Source organism: Phoenix dactylifera, chromosome 15 (assembly GCF_051530095.1).
Source record: "Phoenix dactylifera cultivar Ajwa chromosome 15, Ajwa_hap1_PhDact_Kaust_v1.1, whole genome shotgun sequence".
Taxonomy (NCBI): Eukaryota; Viridiplantae; Streptophyta; class Magnoliopsida; order Arecales; family Arecaceae; genus Phoenix; species Phoenix dactylifera.
Window position 1 is genome coordinate 21,539,888 of NC_143204.1, and position 21,117 is coordinate 21,561,004.

Sequence of the window (21,117 nt, forward strand, 5' to 3'; positions counted from 1 at the left end):
ACTTTCCATATCCAAAAGCTATCCAAAGGTATACCATGGACGCGCATCAACCTTTCTCCCAGTCAGCTGGGTTGGATACGGTATTCTCTCTTTCAAGCCTAATTTGCATTAAGGATATATGTAAAGCATGTCTATGCTGAGGGAGACTGATTACCCGGCCACCATCGTGATCAGTTAGATTCAGAGAAGCTTAAATAGTGGTGGAGAAAGACACTTTCTGTTTTGAAATATTAGGCGATAGTAAAAGATAAAGTGGCCTCTTAGGCCCTGTTTGGGGAAGCTGTTGGCAGTAGAGCTGTTGGAAGTAGAGCTGTTAGAAGTAGAGCTGTCTGAAGTAGAGCGGTTATAAAAAGCTGTTTGCTGTTTGGTAACTACATTCGTAAAGTGCTGTGATACTTTATTTTGTGTTTGGTAAACAAACTGAGAAAGTACTTTTGTATGACAAAATTACCATAAAGGACATTGCATAGTATTATACAACATAACATAAATTAATACATAAATATACGATATAGTATAATATTATTGTAATATAAAATAATATTATGTTAATATAGCATAATAGTAATATAATTATTAGAGTAGATTAATATTTGGTAATATAACATAATATTAAATTATTTAACATAACATACTAATGTATTATGATATAATGTAATATATATTATATTTATAGTATAATACAATAATAAAAGTATAAAATATTATAATTATTAGTATAAATTAATTTCTCATAATATAACATAATATTAAATTATTTAAAATAACATATTAATGTATTATAATGTAATGTAATATAATACAATATTTATAGTATAATACAATAATAAAGGTATAAAATATTTTAATTATTATTAATTAATTTTTCATAATATAACATAATATTAAATTATTTAAAATAACATATTAATGTATTATAATGTAATGTAATATAATATAATATTTATAGTATAATACAATAATAAAGGTATAAAATATTATAATTATTAGTATAAATTAATTTTTCATAATATAACATAATATTAAATTATTTAACATAACATATTAATGTATTATGATATAATATAATATGATATTATATTTATAGTATAATACAAAAATAGAGGTATAAAATATTATAATTATTAGTATAAATTAATTTTCCATAATATAACATAATATTAAATTATTTAACATAACATATTAATGTATTATGATATAATATAATATGATATTATATTTATAGTATAATAAAAAATAAAGGTACACAATATTATAATTATTAGTATAAAATAATTTTCCATAATAATTTCCCATAAAATAATTTTTTGCGGTCCAGGGGCTTTTCTTCATGGTCCACGCTCGAGGAGGACCTCAACGTGGGCCGCGAGGTTGATGATATAAAAAAAATAATAGATTGATTTTGGAAGGTATGGAAAAGGATTAAAAAAATTTTCTTCTAAAATGTGGTTCAAGAGATGCATAAAAAAATTGAAAAGAAAAATATCTTTTCTTACAGAAGGGAGTCTGACGGCTAGGGTTCTTGGCTCCAGCAGATTTTTAGATTTATAAAGGGACAAACTATGTAATTATGTTATTTTAATATGGGCATTTTTGTCAAAAATACAGTTTTCCGAAAAAGCTGAAACAGCTTTCTCCCAAAAGCTCCAAATTGCAGCTTCCTTCCAAAAGCTGTTTTCAGCTTCCCGCAAAAGCTGAAACAGCTTTTTGAAAAATTTACCAAACACAGTTTTTCATCTAAAAGTACTTTTGGAGGGCCAGAAAGTACTTTCTGGCCCTCCAAAAGCTCCCCCAAACAGGGCCTTATGCTAAGCATATATTTAGAGAGGTCAATAAAGTTATAGACTAGATCGCTTTTTATGTGGCCTGCTATTTTGAGATATCCTATGAAGACGTTAGGTATGGGGTGATCGTTCCAAAATTAAAAATGGTATGGGTGGAGGTAATAAGATCACCGCATTTAGTTGCATCATGGTGATCCTACGTGGCGGTGATCCTAAATCTCCGTCCAATCTGGTGAGGGGATACCCATCCTTGAGGTCGAAAATCCAAGATCACCCAAAGCAGTGATCCTGGGTTGAAAGTTAAAGACAAAAATACCTCTCAATTTAGCAGAAAAAATGATACATCAATATACCATGAATATATATTATGTCAATGTTATATATATATATATATATAATTATGTTGATATTATATATTATATTATTAATCATGTTATTATCATATTATTATTGAAGGATAATTTTAAATTATAGTAGAAATATATTATTATATTTAATTTATATAATGAAAATATTTAATATATTACTCTTATTTACTTTTTGTTGCTGGAAATTGGACCCGGGGGCCGCCGCGAAGCCAGGGGAAGGAGGAGGAGGAGCTCCGCTGCTGCAGGAGGCGGACGGCGGTGCGCCGGCTGGCTGCGTCCTCCGCCGCGGGGGGTGTGTAAGTCCTGCAAGAAAAACCGGTGGCCGGGCTCCCCGGCGCCGGCCCTCCGATGCCTAAGTCAGAGGGGGCCAGTATGTGGAGAGAGCAGGGAAGAGAGTATGTGGAGAAGACAAAGAGAATCTTGTGTTCAATTGTGTCTGTGTTGTTTTCTTCCTTTTTCCCCCGGTCTAGGAGGGTTCTCTCCAGCTCCGGGTTTTTTCTCTTGTTTTTGGTCCCCCCTCCCTTTTCCCCCCAGGTTTCCTTTTATAGGAGGATTTTTGTTACCTGGGAGGTGACAGGAGGTTTGTCCTGTTTTGTAATAATTGGGCACGATTTGGCCCATTAATGGCGTAATGGAGAACGGGACCGGATCAGACCGGAATCAGGGAGTTGTCACGGTCGATCGGACCTGTTGGAGTGGTTGAACCGCCGGCTGTGGTGGGCCTGGGGTCCGTGGATGGTAAGTGCATTTATTACCGAATGAACCGGCGGTCAGGGAGAGCCATACGTTCTGATGGTTCAGTGATCCGGAGATCGTCTTGGGCCGTGTTCATTAAATGACTGAGTGCATCGGAGACTTGAGAGAGTCTCGTGCATTAATGGCAGGTCGTGCCGAATACCTGCGAAGATCTTATGCCTTGATGGCTTGGAGATAGTGGCAGGTTATAGTGGAGTTGTCAGGTCCCTTAGAGGGTTAGGTGGAAATTGGATATTTGGCTAAGGCATGGGCTCGGCCTGCTGTGCTCGGCCTTCTGGTCTCGGCCTGCTGTGCTCGGCCTTCTGGTCTCGGCCTTCTGGTCTCGGCTCTCTGGTCTCGGCCTTCTGGTCTCGGCCTTCTGGTCTCGGCTCTCTGGTCTCGGCTCTCTGGTCTCGGCCTTCTGGTCTCGGCCTTCTGGTCTCGGCTCTCTGGTCTCGGCCTTCTGGTCTCGGCTCTCTGGTCTCGGCCTTCTGGTCTCGGCTCTCTGGTCTCGGCTCTCTGGTCTACGAGCTCGAGAGCGGAAGAGCCCGATCACTTAGGATGAGCTCGAGAGCGGAAGAGCCCGATCACTTAGGATGAGCTCGAGAGCGGAAGAGCTCCATCACTTAGGATGAGCTCGAGCTTGCTGATGGATTTGGGTGCTATAATTACATTTGTGGGGTGGTCCATTTTTCCACCAACACTTTTTTTAATCAAAATAATTATTAGTATTAAAAAATCTATTATAAGTATAAATAAAAATATTACTTATATAATAAAAAATAACATATTTTTATAAGATTAATAATTTATAGGAGTAATAATATATTGATAAATATATTAATATTTTATTATAATATATTTTTTATATATTAATAAATATATGATAATGGCTACTAAAAATAGAATATGTGACAAAATTATGGAGCTATTATAGGAATTAATATATTGACTTACAGAATTAAAAACACATAAAAAATCCATCCAAGATATATCAGGGGTATTTGTGGTATTATGTAGTCGATAATCTTGGATCTCCGTATCATATCAAACAAGTTACTCATGGATGCTCGAAAATTTTTAATCACTAAACCATAGCCTATTAAATACATTGATTTTAAATTATTAAAAATTAAATCACTTTAGTATTTGAATTTTAGATCACCTCGGTGATCCCGTTGGGGTTACCAAATGCCTCTTGTTGTAGGTTAAAGAGGAGGAGTTCGATGGGTCGGTTCTGGATGGCGGCACGTGGGGCGGTGCAGACTTTGTTATACGGGGCCCGCACTCCAAGGCAGTGGCCGCAGGTGGCTGCCAGTTGTTTGATATATCGGTTCCGGAAGCAGAGCTGCGTGCAGCCTGGGCGGGCCTTCGACATGCATGGGAGGTATTGCGGGCCAGCTCGATTATTCAAGAGGATGACTCGGCCATTGTCATCGGGTGGATTCAGAGGGGGTCGAGGGGTGAGGGCACAGACCACCCTTTGATCCGCAATATTGTGATGATGAGAGATGGGGGGCCATTGAGGCCAAGCATGTATTCAGGGAGGCCAACGGGGCGGCCGATTGGGTGGCTGCCTACGTGGCCCACCACTCGGGGTATGCCCTCTGGTCGGAGGAGGGGAAGCTGCCACTGACACTCCGTAAGTTATTGTATTTTGATCTTATTGGGTGTATTCGTACCCGCACGGTATGCAGCACCCGTATTCAGCAGCAAAAAAAAAAAAAAGAAAAAGAAAAAAAAGAAAAAAAAAAGAAAGAAGAAGAAGAAGAAGAAAAAAACGAAAAAGGAGGAGTTGGGCACTCCGGGACTCATGGTTTTCTAATTTTATTGTATGTGGATGTATCCGTACCGCGGAGATAAAAAGGGACCCGAAAAGAGCTCGCCTAACCCCACCGGCTCGCAAACCGCCTCCTCTCTGTCTCAAAGGCCGGTTGGTGGAAACTCCCCTGGAGCAGGAGGAATCCCGCATCACCGAATCTCTTCACCTCACGCTTCGATCGATCCACTCGCCAGGCTATCGCATTAATCGAAAGTTTTCTTCTCGACCTGCTTCGCGTCGAAATCAAAGGTTTTCTTCTTGAGCTCATTTTGATCCGATCTTTTAGCTTCTTTATAATAAAAAAAGTCGAAGTTTTGTTTTTTGTTTAATCGAATAAGTTGGTTGGTGAGTATTATAAAATACACTCTTATGATCTCTCGTTATGTGAAATTTTGCCTTTGTTTCTAAGCTTGACTGGATCTTTTTGAGTGGTGTTGAAGTGTCTGTTGTGTTCCAGATGATGCGTCTCAACTGGATTTCGAAGTACTTATATTATTTTTTGGACAGTATTTTTTTTAAAAAGGTATCTAAGGCCGTCGCTCAAGATTTTTTTGGTTACGGTTCTACAGCACCATTATTTCCTGATAATGAAGTATTTTTACTATATTTATTTGAATCAAGGTTTCAATCTACTGCAAGATGGATGCTTTTTCTTCTAATGGAATTCGAATTGGGTGGATGAAGTTGGCAATCATTTCTATGGTTCAAGCACTATATAAAATAATATATGCCTGAGATATGAGCATGGTTGAGATGAGGATGTTAAGGCAAAACAAATGAGAATTTACGGGGAAAATTAGAAGGAAAATAAATGGAACATTAAACTGTGCAAAACTATGGTCTTGTGGCGAGTGATGAAGGTGACAAAATTTATAATCTATGCATGGGACTTTGTTATGACTATTCTGCTGCCATATTCCTATGATGATTGTCAGAAATTTTTCAAAAATAATAAAGGACCGGGAGATCAGTCTGTGGATCCTGACAAGCAGTCCCCGGTTTTTTTTCTTCTCTTTTCGAGGTGTTGCTTTGGAAGAAGTCAAAATCTCAATTTTATTATGACAATCATAGAAATAATTTGATCTTTGGGAGTACACAGTAAGAATGGTACAGCATTGAGCCAAAAGTTCTGCCATAGAAATAACAGCCCAATGATGCATCCAAAACAACTATTAGATGAAGGCGGTTTACCATTTGTTCATTGGATATGGAATTAAGGTGAAGGATTCAAATGGATGTCTGGTACCATTTAGAAAGCACCATTCTGAAAATGAAAAGGAACATAACCTTGAAAAGAAGGCTAAAATTAGGTGGACAAGTTTTGCAACATCTCATGTATGATGCTAGTTTTCCTAGCCAAGGTCACCTAGACCCACGTAACTACTAAGGCAGATTTTAGCTAGTTTTCATATACGCCGATATGAATCAAGAATATGGTTGGATCCAAAATGTACCTTTATAACAAGTGAAATGAGAGAAACTATAGGGGGTACAATTACAAAGCTTTTTGTTTGGTGAGTGAAGTTAAAGATGTAAGCAATGTCTACTGTACCTTTCTGTACTGCTTGATACCGACCTTACCATACCATACTAGTAAGGTACTATTGAGGTTCGTTTTAGTATGTGAGCCGAATTGATCCATATCAGTAGGAATTGAGTGAAACCATTTTGTACCACCCGATACTGACCTGTATCGTCCAATTTTGGGGGGTACCTTGGCTGGGAGTGAGAAAAAAATGGTGGAAGCCTATCTCTATACGGGTAAGGTACTGGTACATTATTGAGGTTTGGCTTGGATATGAGCTGAACTGTTCTGTATTGGTCGAACCGAGTGGAACCACCTTGTACCTCTTGGTACTGACCTGTACCATCCAATTTCGGGTGGTACCTTGGTTGGGAGTGAGAAACAAATATTGGAAGCGTATCTTCGTACGGGATATGTACCTTACTATATCTAACTATATTATATCGAACCAGTGACATACTGATACAGTGATACGGTTCTCGGTATTGGTTTTGTAAACCTTGGATGTAAGTAGTGGTTTTGATTGAACCAAGAAATTTTTGGTGGGCAATCACCTGCCCATATGATTATTCTCTCTTCAAACTTTTTCCGAAATTTTAATATACCTCCCATAAAATGTTTTGCTACATAGCCACCTGTTCAATGTTGTAACAGAGGTATAGAGATGGCTTTTACAAGATTTGGTTTGAAAATCTATTTGGAAAAAGAGTGAGGAAGGGATGTTGGATATCGAGGTGCTTGTGTGTGAGAGGCGAGAGTATGTATCATACACAAGGACATGAAAATGGTTGGCGACAAACTATATTCTTCTATATACAAGATTCACAAAGATGATAGGACATGATAGCATGCTGACAGTTGATAGGAAGTAATTGTTGGACGCTTGGATGTTTTGTTGTTTGGTATTTCCTATGCCTTTATAACTTCAAATTTCTATTATTTGCATCCATGATTCATTTTTTTTATTTCTGTTCATAGGTCCCCTGATTTTGAGTTTGCTTTGTCAGTTCATTTAGGATGGCATTTGCTCCATCGACAACTGCTGTTGGTCCTGTCAGCATACGATTGCATCACTTGCATTGGAGTGGGGATGTATCTATTTTTAGTTTCTCACAGTCAAGATTTAGAAGATCTGACAAGAAGACAAGAAATGGTTTCTTGTTTATGGATGTAAAAGCTGTTGCTGTGAAGCCAGATATAGATTTTGAGGATGCAAACTGGAAAAAACATTTTCAGGAGGACTGGGATAGGCGTTTCAATTTGCCACATCTGACAGATATTCTTGATGTGATGCCACGGCCAACTACATTCTCTCTCAAAAAAAGGTTGTCGTGCCCTGTTCTATTTTAACTTTTGATGTCCTCATATCCAACTGAACTGATTTGCCTTCTCCAAAATACTGTTAAAATGCTTTGCTGTTTTTGTTTTCAGACAATCTATACCTTTCAACCACTTGTAATGAATGTATATCTTCAGTTATATCCGTTATTTTTCCTTTTCAAACCAAAGTGCAATAATTTCTTTATTTGGTTTTGACAGAGGCTCTCCTGAAAACATAAATGGTGCATCAAATGACAGGAGGAATGACTATGTGTACAATGATGATAGGGCACTTCTGAAGGTCCATTCTTGCTAGACCTCTCTTGAAGTTTTTTCTCAACATACTTTGAAGAACAGCAATCTATCAACTTGAACAGAAATTTTTGCATTTCCTGGACAATATAGATTCCAAACATTGTGATTATGCAAGTGCTTTGTAGTTTTTTTGTTCTAACTTACATTTTTTGAAAGCTATGTCTTGGATCGAAATTCCTTTAATATTCACGAACTATAGAAACAGTAAGGGATATAATAAAGAAGATGTAAGCTGGACTAGATCCTTGTATATCATTAAATGACTATGCAATGTAATTTAGAATTTTATAATGTGCAATTTAAATTAAATGGAATATAAATAATTCAAAATCATAGTAAATTTTTATTTGTTGTAAATATTTTGAAAGAGAATATAGATCACTTAATAAATGTTATAAACAATGATGGCATGGAGTGAGTACTGTACAAAATAAAGGCAAAATGGCATTGTAAACAAGTTTCAGTGTATACTTGTTTTGGCTTTACATATGTATCTTGTTAATAACCATGAACTTGAAATCAGGATCACTGAATCCAAACCTTGCCTTTACTTACTCTCCGGTTCCTCTGTGCTATTCCAAGTTGTAAACAACAGAATATCTACTTTCCTTCTATTTTGACTTGTCACAGCACTTTGTGATTTCTATGAAATGTTTTAGCACCACTAGAAGTCTTTGCAGACAGCTGGAACATACACTAAAAACAATAAAAACACAAATATTTATATCCAATTCAATTCCACATCAACTTTAAATTGTCATCCAGTTCTATAATTCCATTCTGGTTCTAATTAATTCATAATTTTTAGAGCCACAATTTAAATTTTATTTGATTAAATTCTTGAATAGAACCATGTTGGATATAACTGGGGACCTTCAGGAACTTATTAGTCTCTATCAAACAAACATAAACAAAGTCTACCAAATGACAGTGAGTAATTTTGCACAGGCCAAATTAGTTGAACATATCTAGCGTCAATATATCTGAGAGTAGATTTTTTTCCTTATTGGGGCTATTCATGCAAGAACTAGGTATCCAAGTGTCTCAAATGTCTGCCGTGTCAACCTCTAAAAAATGCAACACAGAACATTTCCGTGAAAAAAATTGCGTCAGCATCATTGTCAATAAAGGCCTTTTTTAAGGAGGTGTCATTGTATACCTCTTGATGAAGCCATGTAATATCTTGACAATCTTGTTCTTCATATTATGCTTAACGTGGGGAGCATGTGCATTAGACCTTGATTATTTCGACGACTGTGGAAGGACAAGGATGAGCCTATTTATTTTTGTATGATTCTGTGCATGGACCCAAATTCAAAGCAGGTTATTTTTCACAAATTTGCTTCTAGATTTATGTATCTTTTTGTATATGTATTGCTTGATCTATACTAAGCAATTATCAGTATAGCAGATCTTGAATACAACTCAAATTGTTTAGACATGATATTTCTTTTTTTGTATGAATATGTATATTTCTTTTTAAAAGTATAAAATTTGTAAAGCTTATACTAATTCCTCAATGCTGATTTCTTGGCTCATTTATTTCCTTAGGTCTCCATGTTTTGAAGCATTTCTTTATATCTTCAAATATATACATTAGATATAAAAATTTAGTTTCATATTAAATAAAAACACCAGAGTGTTGCTAACAATGTAACCTTCACATATTAAATAAATTTTGGTATGGGAATTGCAATATGCAATGTTCATAAGCAAGTCATTTAAAATAACAATATCCACCATCAACTTTTTAGATCAAAATTCTCGAAGACCATAGTACTTGCACTGTCTTTATGCTGTATCACCAAGTGATTAAAATCATTGGCATGTTGTTTCTTGAACAAGTCATTTACTGAGTAACATAATGGTGACTGCTTATGTCAGAATTCTCATCACTTGTTATTGGTTACACACTTGTACATAAAGTTGCTTCCAAGTAAAACTGGTATGAACAAAACTAGTTTCAAGGTGAGAAGACATGCTGCCGAGGGAACTGTTCCAACAGATGGCCAATTATCAGACTGTTCCCTAATATGTTCTCCTTGTTGGCATCTTAGCAGCTTCCCTTTAGAGTGGACAGTAGAAGTTATCGTAAATGGTTTTGTATGTTAAAATTTTAAAGGTGAAAAAAATAATTTTCAGTAGTGGTTTAAATGTTCAACAAATAAATTGGTTATGAAAGCCTGAACAAAGTGTTATTTATTTGTAACTTAGCTAGTCGGTTGCTGCCATCATTGTGAACTACTCTTAGAGTTGTAGGATCAGGAATCATTGTATACCCTAAGGGAGCTTGATATGCATATCCAAGACAACCTTAGAGTTCTTTGAGGCCTTTTAAATGAACGTGGGATAAATGCATGAGCTGACAAACATGTTCAGTAACATCAGGAGTGCTTATGAATTGCATAACCATGATATGATCATGGAAGTTGCATCTTTTGCCTCATTTTATTTAAGCTCAAAAAGAAGTCCAATAGTCCAAAGCATGAGTTTGCTTATTTCCTTCAACAATTTTGCATTCCCCTTCTTGAATTTGCGTATTAGGGGCTATTGTTTGGTGCAATGGTAAAGGTCTAGGGTTGACAAGTGCAGTGGCACAAGTCCTTGGGTAGCCGCTTGTGCAAAAAGTGCCAAATGTTAGGTCTATCTCGAGTTTGCCCCTCCCTGGACTCCGGATTGCTGGGATCATAATTGGGTAATGTACTTTTCTACTTCTTGAATTTGCATATTGGTAAACTTTAACTGGTCATTTAACTAGTTATTATTACTGAAGCTGCTGTATATTCCAGGTGTAAGTATGTTAAAATTCATTCTCTTGAGCAATTAAATCATAACAGATAACTCCTTATGGCCTGCCTTTTCATTCAGATCAAGCTTAATAGGAATCTTCTGCACTTGCAAGTTTCCAAGTTGAATGTTAGACTAGAGATAACAGTATACTCTTGACTACAAGCTGGTCTACGAGAATAATTACATTTGAAACTTATTGCTGCATACACATTGTTCAGTTTTATGTTGACATCATATTAGTGATCCACCGCAGTTTCATGCTACTATCCTTGTGCATATTAGGTGCACATAGTTCTTAATTTAACCATTTTCATGGTTTTCTTTCTTGCATTATTATGTTACATGCACTTTCTGGTCTAGCCAATTCTCAGATCTTCATTTTAGTGAAAGATGTCTGCAATTAGGAAAATTTCACATTAGTTGTCATTCACTAAAATTTTCATGTAATTATATTTTATTTTATTTGTATCAGGTAATCAAGTATTCTTCACCAAATTCTGCTGGAGCAGAGTGCATTGATCCTGATTGCAGCTGGGTGGAGCAATGGTATTATTAAGGAACTTTTACCATGTTGAGAAGAAGCATCTTTTGCTATATGAATGGATGACCACTATTTGCATCTCCCTCATTCTTGTACCCTCTTCACCAGTGTTGCAATCCTTGTCTATTACTTTGGGATCCTGTATGTAAATATTCTTGTAGTTTTGAAAATCTGGTGATGAAGTTTTCCAAGAAAAGTGTTCAGATGCATATAGTACATGCAGAATGATGATATTTCTATTTTATTTCATTCTTGTTCTCTCTATGGATTAGTGATTCTCACATTACCCTAGGGTGCATCGTGCGGGGCCACGTAAGCAAATATATTTTGAGCCCAATGAAGTAAAAGCTGGAATTGTTACTTGTGGAGGGCTCTGCCCTGGTCTTAATGATGTCATTAGACAGGTCAGTCTCTGTTTGGTCATTTTTTTATGTTTTGTTTTAGAGTATATCTTTTTTTTTAAACACCAGTTTAGATGTTTAAGAAGCCTTTATGCACTTATATGTTTGCTAAACTGAACAGGATCCATGAGGCTGTTCATGCTTGTGGATCATTGGAGTTGATGATTGACTCTCCATCATTTCAGATCTATTGACTGCTAAAACACCATCTTTGCTGGTTTGTAGTTTGTACAATCTATTAGAAAGTTATTTAAAAGATAAACAAAACAGAATTTCCATTATACATCAAACTCTATTCATATTCTTCTCCAATAGAAGATAAAATTATTATCCAACAGTCACCACTTCACGTGCAATAGGTTTATAATAAGTATTAGCTGTTGGTAAGGTCAAAAATGTCCATTATGACAGCTAAGAATACTGAAAACCTGTTGCTTGTCCAGAACAAGATGTTGGTTTCCTTGCACTTTTAACTAGCCTAAAACATTAGAAACATTGAGAAACCGTACAAATGCAAATCATCCGCTAAAAATTTGATAATTTGACTTTTGAGTATCATAAGTAGCTCCATGTTGAAATCCAAACTCGAGTTTGACATTCAAAACATCAGGAAAATGTCAAAGTACCAATAAACTAGAAAGCTTTATTTATTAAAATATTCGTTTATATTGGCTACTATTTAAGTTCTAAGAAGAAATTGAAGTCTAATATGAATATCTATTATTTACCCAAAACTGAGTCCAAACTCCATAATAAATGTTTGATGGAAATCCAATCTTTGAATGTGCATCCGAAATGGATCCGATCCAAATTTCACCTGTTTAAAGCCCTTAGTGTTCATGGTGATGATGCTATCCTACTACGTTCTACTTGTTGTTAAATAGTACTATTAAATATAAAGTAGGCACTCCATTAATATTGAGACTGGATTTTTATCTGAAATGGATCTTACCCAAATTTCACCTGTTTAAAGCCCTTGGTATTCATGATCATGATGCTATGCTGCTACATTTCACTTGATCTTAATTAGTATTATTAAATAAAAATAGACACTCAACTATCTTTGAAATGAATTTATAGACTTATTTTCATGTTTCTTCTGTATGACAAATTTGTCTAAAAGTAATTTCTTTGGTAGACTATACTAATGACCACATATTCATGTGTATGGTTGTATTTGAATATATAACAAGCCAAATCATTGTTTTCTTTATTGTCTATTTTTTTTTCTAGATTATGTTATGTCATGTTTGACAATTGATAGATGCACCCTTTTCAGAATTCTGTAGCTTGCATGTCAACCATATACTGTTGCCTTATGACTGGATGAGGACAATATATGTTTGTATTAATATACTGCTATATTGCGGGGTCCGCAATTTCTTCCATAGAGAATGTGTTAAATTCTTACAGAGAATATCTTTCTTCACGGCACTTAAGTTCATGAATGAGGACAATTCCCCAACTTGGAATTACTGATGAAACAAGGATTCTGTCTGTAAAGAAATAGTTTGTCGTTAATTTTGGAATTTTTTGCAATGATTCTCGCTGTGTCATTCTAGTTTCTACATATTGATTTTTTTGATGCTTCAGTTCAGCCAATGCCTTCAAAATTATCTTGACCACTGAAATTGCATAGTTTTTTTGCAATGATTCTCGCTGTGTCATTCTAGTTTCTACATATTGATTTTTTTGATGCTTCAGTTCAGCCAATGCCTTCAAAATTATCTTGACCACTGAAATCGCATAGTTCTGTTAGGATTTCTGTAGATGACTTATGATGTGAAAGATAGGCACGTTTTACAATTTCTGCTATTAAAATAGTGGTTCCAGACATTGGGTTGGCTGGATTTGGAAATCTTGTTGGTTGGAAAGAATCCATTGATTGGTTACTACGATGTTTCCCGTAATTTGACAAATCATAGCGAGTAGTTTTGACTTTCTTTCTTGCGATTACAGATAGTTTTCACCCTTGAAAAATATGGTGTTCAAAGGATTGTTGGAATACCATTTGGTTATCGTGGTTTTTCTGAAGAGGGTTTAGAAGAAATACCGGTGAGAATAGTTCCCCATAATGCTCATGGTGTTCATGTGGTCGCATATATAACTATAATGTAAGACTACAGTTTGTCCTTTTTTCTCCAGTTGTCACGTAGAGTCGTTCAAAACATTAATTTGCAAGGTGGGAGTTTGCTGGGAGTTTCTCGTGGAGGGCCTAACATCAGTGAGATTGTAGATAACATTCAGGTATGCTGAGTTGCTCGCCAGTTTACAGGTGATAGTTTGATGGAGTATAAAATTATTTTTTCCAGCATTAATGTACATAAAACTTTTCTTTAAGACTATGTCAATAACTTTTTCAGGCCAGGGGAGTTGATATGCTTTTTGTACTTGGTGGCAATGGTACACATGCAGGGGCAAATGCAATACATAATGAGGTGCTGATCTTTGTTTCTTTGTGCTTGGAATTTTTATCATACTTCTAGCTAACAATTTACATTATAAAATCTTAATAACTTCTAGTTGGTGTGGGCATTCAACTGCCATATTACCCAGTCATAGTCAACCTCCATTTGGTCCACTTCCAATTAGGAAGCAGTATTTCTAGTGTTTATTTTTATTCTTCAAGGCACTCCGACTTCTCGCTCTTCCGCAATAAGACATGTTGTGTCTTGGTATATATTATTACTTTTATGCTCATCTACAGTCCTTTTGGTGGGCAGTGTCGTAAGAGAAGAATGAAAGTGTCGGTTGTGTGTGTGCCAAAAACCATTGATAATGATATTCTCCTGATGGATAAGACGTTTGGTTTTGACACGGCTGTAGAAGAAGCTCAACGAGCAATCAATTCTGCATATATCGAGGTAAGCTGTTATATTGCAGTTTTCTAGTTTCTCCAGGGCAACTCAGATTGGAAGGGGAAAAAATGATTTGGTTCGGATATTTGTTGTTTTTGTTTCTTGTAAATTAATTTCTTTTCTGCTGCAATCAGGCACATAGTGCATATCATGGTATTGGGCTGGTGAAATTGATGGGAAGAGATAGTGGGTTCATAGCTATGCATGCATCTCTTTCAAGTGGGCAGATAGACATATGTTTAATACCTGAGGTGTGTAGTTTCTGTATCCTGTTTCCTTTTCTTATGCTCATCTGCTAATAATTTCATGACCTTGGGATGAAGGTACCTTTTGGTTTAGAGGGACCATATGGTGTCTTGCGGCACCTTGAGCATCTGATACAAACCAAAGGACATGCTGTGGTTTGTGTCGCTGAAGGGGCGGGACAAGTAAGTGAATAATCTGTATGGTAACTATATAAGGTTTCTTGAATGACATGTGGATTAAAATCAATTGAGAATATAAGAGTCTATGTTTTTCCAATTTGTATTAATTATTACAGTATCTTTGTTTGTACAGGATTTTATGCAAAAGTCAAATGCAACAGATGCATCAGGAAATAATGTACTTAGTGATTTTGGTGTCCACATTCAACACAAGGTTTATGCCTCACTATCATTACTATGCTTGTTCTTTGTTTTGTTTTAGTGGATCTAGTGAGAACATTGGTTGACTGGGGTTCGGTATACATGATCTACAGCAATTGTGAGGAAAGGATTAGATAAAGTCTAGTATCCTTGTTACAGTAGCTAGTTAGGAAATATGTATTTTTTTGTATCAATAATGAACTTAATATAAAAGTTAAATTCTAACAATTGGAAATTGAGACATTTTTACTGATTGATTGTTCAGGATTTCTTTAAATCTTTATGGGAAAAAAGGCCTCTAGTTCAGAAAAGAAAACTCGTTCTCAGTATCCAGTCCTGCAAAGTATTACTATGATTGAAGTTGGTTTCCTTTCCCAAGACCATTGGTTGTGCCTATATAATTTTTAGTTGGAGGTGGTTTGCCACCAGTTTTCTGAAATATAATTTTGGTTAAAGTTTTTCGGGAATCTACGATGATTGGCACTTGAATCATTGTTCTTTCTTTTAATCAGGGTCTTGCTGGCATTTTTTCAGCGATTCCGAATTTAGAAAATGTGAGCTAAGAGCCAACATTTGAAAGGAATTCTTGTTATAGCTGCCTGCAGGACTCAACAACAAACTTTGTTATGTGAAGGAAACTGAATTTTTGTGAATTGATGAAAAGAAGTTTTAATTGTTTTGTTATTAAGGAATGTCTAATTGTTGATGACAACACACGAACTAGAAGTTTTAATTTTAGTTTTTATCATTCACTAGGGAACCGTGTGATGTATCATAACCACGACCATTAAACCATGTCCCAACAATTTAAGGCTGACAAAAGGATATACATAATTTGCAATTGAAGAGGTAGTTACAGTAATATAATAAGGGCCTTAAGCCTGTAAGAGAGGTTGCAATTATATAGTAAGAGGGGTTTGGAATGCTATATACATATACAAAGATGAAATTGTTCTTGTTTTGAGTTTATGCTTGTGAATATTGAGAACTTCTTTGGCCATGAAAAATTGTATGCATGGGGTTTTTATGGGTGAATGGGTAGGGGGCATGAAGGATCATTTTTTACTATCGTAATTCGTATGTTTTAAAAATTTGTATGGATCAAGAAAAGGCTTATTTTGATTGGTGGAGTTTCGGTTGTGGGCCCCATATATTGGTGGAGCACATCTGCTAAGGAAAGGAGTGGTCAGTAGTTTGCCACTTAAAAGAGGACTATCCATGGCAGTCAAAAAAGCTCTTTGGATATATTGAATAGTGTTGCACTTATTTTCTAGGGGGCTGTTTGATTAACAAATTTTATTAAAACAGGTATACAAAAAAACTCAAAATGAATGAGTTCTGCAAAAATGGTTGTTTGGTTATTTTCTATAAAACTTGTTTTGCCAAAATTGAGAAGTCACAAAGCCTGAAAAAGTGAGTTTTATGAAAAAAGGAGGTCTCTCCCTGTTTTTCATAAATCCTGTCTTACATGGAATAATGCTTTATGAATATCTGCTTTAGCAAAATTTGCAGGAAACCAAACAGCCCCTTAGGGGGGTAACTTTTGGCACTTTGGATTGAGTCGATCAACAATAGTTTATTTTCTTCCAATTCCATTCTCATTATTTATGTGGAGTCAAGAATTCTAAGTTTCCTTTTGTTTTCTGTCTTAAAAAGGATGGTACTCTAGATAGATTAGAATTGAATTTTAATAAATTTAATGGAGCTTCTGCTTATTTTGAATAATATTGTTTGACGAGGGGTCAATTTTTAACGAATTTTGAGATTCCATTGTATATCTGATCAAGAACTTGTAAGTTGCTGATTTTCTACTTCAAACTGGGTGAGACTCATCAAACTAATCTTTTTATATTAACAACACATGGTTTTCAAATTTCAACTGTTGCAAAATCCAATGTCTATGAATTGACTTAGGAACAAGATTAAAAATTCCTGACATTACTGTTTTGTCAAGAATATAGGCTTGAGTTGGTGACAAGCTTAATTTTTTGAAGTCTTCAACGAGTTGCTTAAGCATCATTTTATCTCCTTTTTGATACACATCATACTCCTAACATAGTGTATAGGTTTGTTGAACCATACCGAGGATTGTAGCCAACAACTGGTTGGCTATGGTACTGATTTGTGCCGTACTAACTCGAGGCATATCGAAACTAGTGGTAGGGCGAGGGAGAAGGAAAGGAAGAAAGGGAGAGAGAGGAGAAAGAGAGGGGCCAAAGCTGCCGGGGTTGTCATCGCCTTCGAGAGAGAGGAGAAATAGAGAGAGAGTGGGCGAAGCCGTCAGGGTTGTTGTCATCTTCAGGAGAGAGATTGAGAGAGAGGGGGAGAAGCTGTCAGGATTGTCATTGTCTTTGGAGAGAGAGAGATTGAGAGGAAAGAGAAGGGTGAAGCTGCTGGGGTCGTCGTCTTAGAGAGAGAGGAAAGAGAGATGGCGAAGTGCCTACTTATGGTCATCATCGGAGATGATGGTGATGGCAGCGTCAAAACCCTAACCCTAGTTGAAGGTGAGAGGGAGGGAGAGAGTGATTGGGAGGTGAGGCGACTCAAGGTCAGGCAACAAACTACATGAACTGCTCTGAATCTAGCACAACCAAGCGGTTCTGCTTGGTTCGGGTTGGTTCATGCCGGTCCAAGGTTTGTTTCAAGTGAAACCTGCATCTCGAACTAGTTTTCCGCCCGGAATTGACAGTTCGAGTCAAGATAGCCAACTTTATATTCATGCATTCTGCCATTACACATAAATAAGTAAAACTATATGTGCCCTTTTAGCCACTATCCTTGTACTATCATGTAATAGATTCTGATACAGCTACCAAAACTAACCACCAGATCCTTAAGTTTCTTAGGAGAATGTTAGAAATTTTCCACAAAAAATTATAAAAATGACTTTTGTTCTGCTTGATTTGTATACATTTTTTTTAAAAATTTATGCATATTTGTAATTTATCTTGATTAGTAAAAGTGAAAAAACATATTCTTAGCACAACTTTCCATCAGCTTCAACATGCTCATTAGCTCTGTGAAAAGCCTATCAGAAGTTCCGTAATTCTGGCGAAGGCTACAATCTTATAAAAATAATTTATTCCATCTTGCAGTGCATCTGTTGCACCTCGGTGTCATTACTCTGTGAAAGAAGTTCCGTAATTATGTATTTGTTGCAGATTTTTTGCACCAATTTTCTTTTCAATATGTACGCAAAATATTCTTTTATCTTTAGTCTTTTCTTTCAGTCACATTATGGTATGTTCTCAAAAGGAGTAACTGGCTTTTGATTTTATGCAGTTTCCCAGCTGCACTTATTTTTAAAGCTCAGCCATTTTATGGAATGACTGCACTTATATATCAACAATTAACATATTTCTTACAGATAAAGAAACATTTCAAGGACATTGGTGTTCCAGCAGATGTAAAATATATTGATCCTACTTATATGATCCGAGCATGTCGAGCCAATGCATCTGATGCGATCCTCTGCACTGTACTTGGACAGAATGCTGTAAGAATCATTCCTTTTCCTTATATGCCATCATATGTTTGCAACTTGCCTCAGAAAAGAAGCCATATATCAATGCATGTATGAAGAATGATTAAGCTAATTGTTCGATGCTGCTGCTAAACTAGATAATGGGGAACTTATTCTACTTTATTGATCTCATTCTAAACTTATAAAGTTATTAAATGATTGTGAAAATCTGTTGTATGAGTCTGTTGACATCTTCTATGTCATGAATACAAAATGGTTTCTTTCATACATCCTTTTTCTGTTCCTATAACAAAAAATTACAGCAATTTGGATTCATCTTACTAGTATGGTTTTTACCCAGTGGTTCTGCTTATCATTTTAAATTCTTCGCAGTGATTTTCCTAAGAACGATGCTACCCGGACACTCATGTCCAGGCTCCAAAAATTGTGTCGAATACATTTCCGAGTCAGATATGTATCAGACACTTGGATGGATACTTGTAAAGTTCTATGGTTGCCACTTTTAAGGATTGGAGGAGAGTTAGACTCTTGTATAAATGAATTTGACCCTCCATGTTCATGTTAGAAAGGGGTTTTCATTCTTTTTAGTGATTGGCTAAGGATGTAGATATGAGATTTTGCAAAATGTTATTCTCTTATATCCTTAAGTTTATTATAAGTTTAAATGATAAATATATGTACTGAAAAACCTTATCAAACAATATCTTCTTATTGTTTATTGTCAATATTTAAACAAACAACATTAAGGGTATAAATGTATTATTTCATTTAGTTAAAAATTGTACTTTATCCTATGTATCTGCATATGTCCTTTGTTCTCTCTTGCTAAGTACACTTGGATACGTCTGAATCCATTTCTCCTATCCATGTCCATGCAACACTAAGTACTCTATATGACTTTTAATATGCAGCTGGTCGCTTAATTTCAATGACATGGCCTAATAGTTGCACACACTCTTCTCGTAACTGAAAGATATGTTGAATGTATAGATTCGGTATTACATATTTGCTTTGAGTGCATGTAACTAAATCTCATGTTTCCTTGGTGGGTGAGTTTGCTTCTTTATTTTCTCCTAGTGGTTTCTTATGATTTTTTGACTCAGTCACGGTGTTGCTTACCATCATCTGTTATATGCTCGAGCATTATAAGAATAAAAATCACTTTACCTGTACACTGTGTGTGAAAACGTGGTGAGGTATATCTCTTGTATGATCGCCTTATGCCTCAGAGGGTTGTGACAGAATTCTCTGATACAGAAGCTAAGGCCTGAAGGAAAATAAAACTAATGATAAGTGCATTGAAGGCAATGAAGAAGTTGCACCCAATTGGGATTTTCTTGAAAACTCCCCCTAACATAGCCTGGGCATGGATGATAGATATGAGGTCTCAATAAATAGGGAGTAATTATCCTATTCAAAGTGGCCACATGTGGATCTGAAATCCCCTTCACCAACTATTTTTCTCATGTAAATAACCAAAACCCATGTATGAGGTAGTGACCGGGACAAGAAAAGGCGGACGGTGGATCCTCAATAGCATGCAGGCATTTCAGATTATGATAATTATTCATAAGAGTAGCTCAGGTTTGTGTTGAGAGTTAAGGTAAAGGAGGGGGAAACCTTCAATGGCATGATAAAATTATTCAGGATCAAAGTATTACAATGATGCCAGAAAAGTGAATAAAAGGTAATGAATGATTCATAAGTTGAAATAATTGGAATTATTCTAAGTTATATTGATATTTTAAAGCCCCCATACGTTATCAGCATTGAGCAAATTGCTAAATCTGTTAGATATTTTCATAAGTTCAACTTAATTTATATAGAAAGAATATTATCTATATTTTTATTCGCTTGGCTCCTGTCAATTATGACTGCAATTGCTTATCCTGATTGCTTTGAACTTTGTGAGGCATGCTCCTGCTTATGTGATTACAGTTACATGTGTTTTCTTTATTCAAGATGCTACTTGAGCAGCCATGTGCATTTTCTTGTATCATGATATGTTCAGGTTCACGGTGCATTTGCGGGCTTCAGTGGTATTACAACAGGCATCTGCAACACCCACTATGTTTACCTTCCCATTCCAGAGGTCATTAGATCTCCCAGGTGTGTCGACCCCAACAGCAGGATGTGGCACCGATGTCTGACATCCACAGGCCAGCCAGATTTCCACTGATCTGTCTGTAGATCTTTTTACCTTTCTTGCTGCAGAGCTGCATCATATATCATTCATTGCCCTTTCGCCGGGACTCAGCAAGTCCGGGTTGATCAGAATCCACAATATTATGGGAACAGTTTATAACAAACGAACAATCTTTACCGGTTTTTTTTTAAGACAGTTAATTCAACTGCAGATTCCAGATTTCTATCTCTTGCAAGAAACAAGTTGTAGTACTTTTGTTACTACAGTTGTCCTGTGGGAAATATCTTGCTAGTAGCTACTATGCTATAGCAGCCCGCCTGAAATGTATTACCGTATTTTGTTCCTTTTTCACCATTGTCCCCTTAGTTGCTGTATGCTTCAATGGCCAAATTATTCCATCTA

The 21,117-nt window shown here is 36.0% G+C and overlaps 1 protein-coding gene across 1 annotated transcript; it reads left to right on the top strand.

Moving 5' to 3' along the window:
- Nucleotides 1-4,690: 4,690 nt before the first annotated feature.
- LOC103716412 (ATP-dependent 6-phosphofructokinase 5, chloroplastic-like) lies at nt 4,691-21,117 on the top strand. The gene is made up of 14 exons (XM_008804395.6): nt 4,691-4,958; nt 7,242-7,559; nt 7,774-7,855; nt 11,132-11,205; nt 11,493-11,604; nt 13,561-13,656; nt 13,747-13,848; nt 13,965-14,039; nt 14,325-14,465; nt 14,594-14,710; nt 14,783-14,887; nt 15,018-15,098; nt 18,453-18,581; nt 20,581-21,117. The coding sequence occupies exons 2-14, from the start codon at nt 7,252-7,254 to the stop codon at nt 20,746-20,748; spliced, it is 1,590 nt and encodes a 529-aa protein (XP_008802617.3). The 5' UTR covers nt 4,691-4,958; nt 7,242-7,251; the 3' UTR covers nt 20,749-21,117.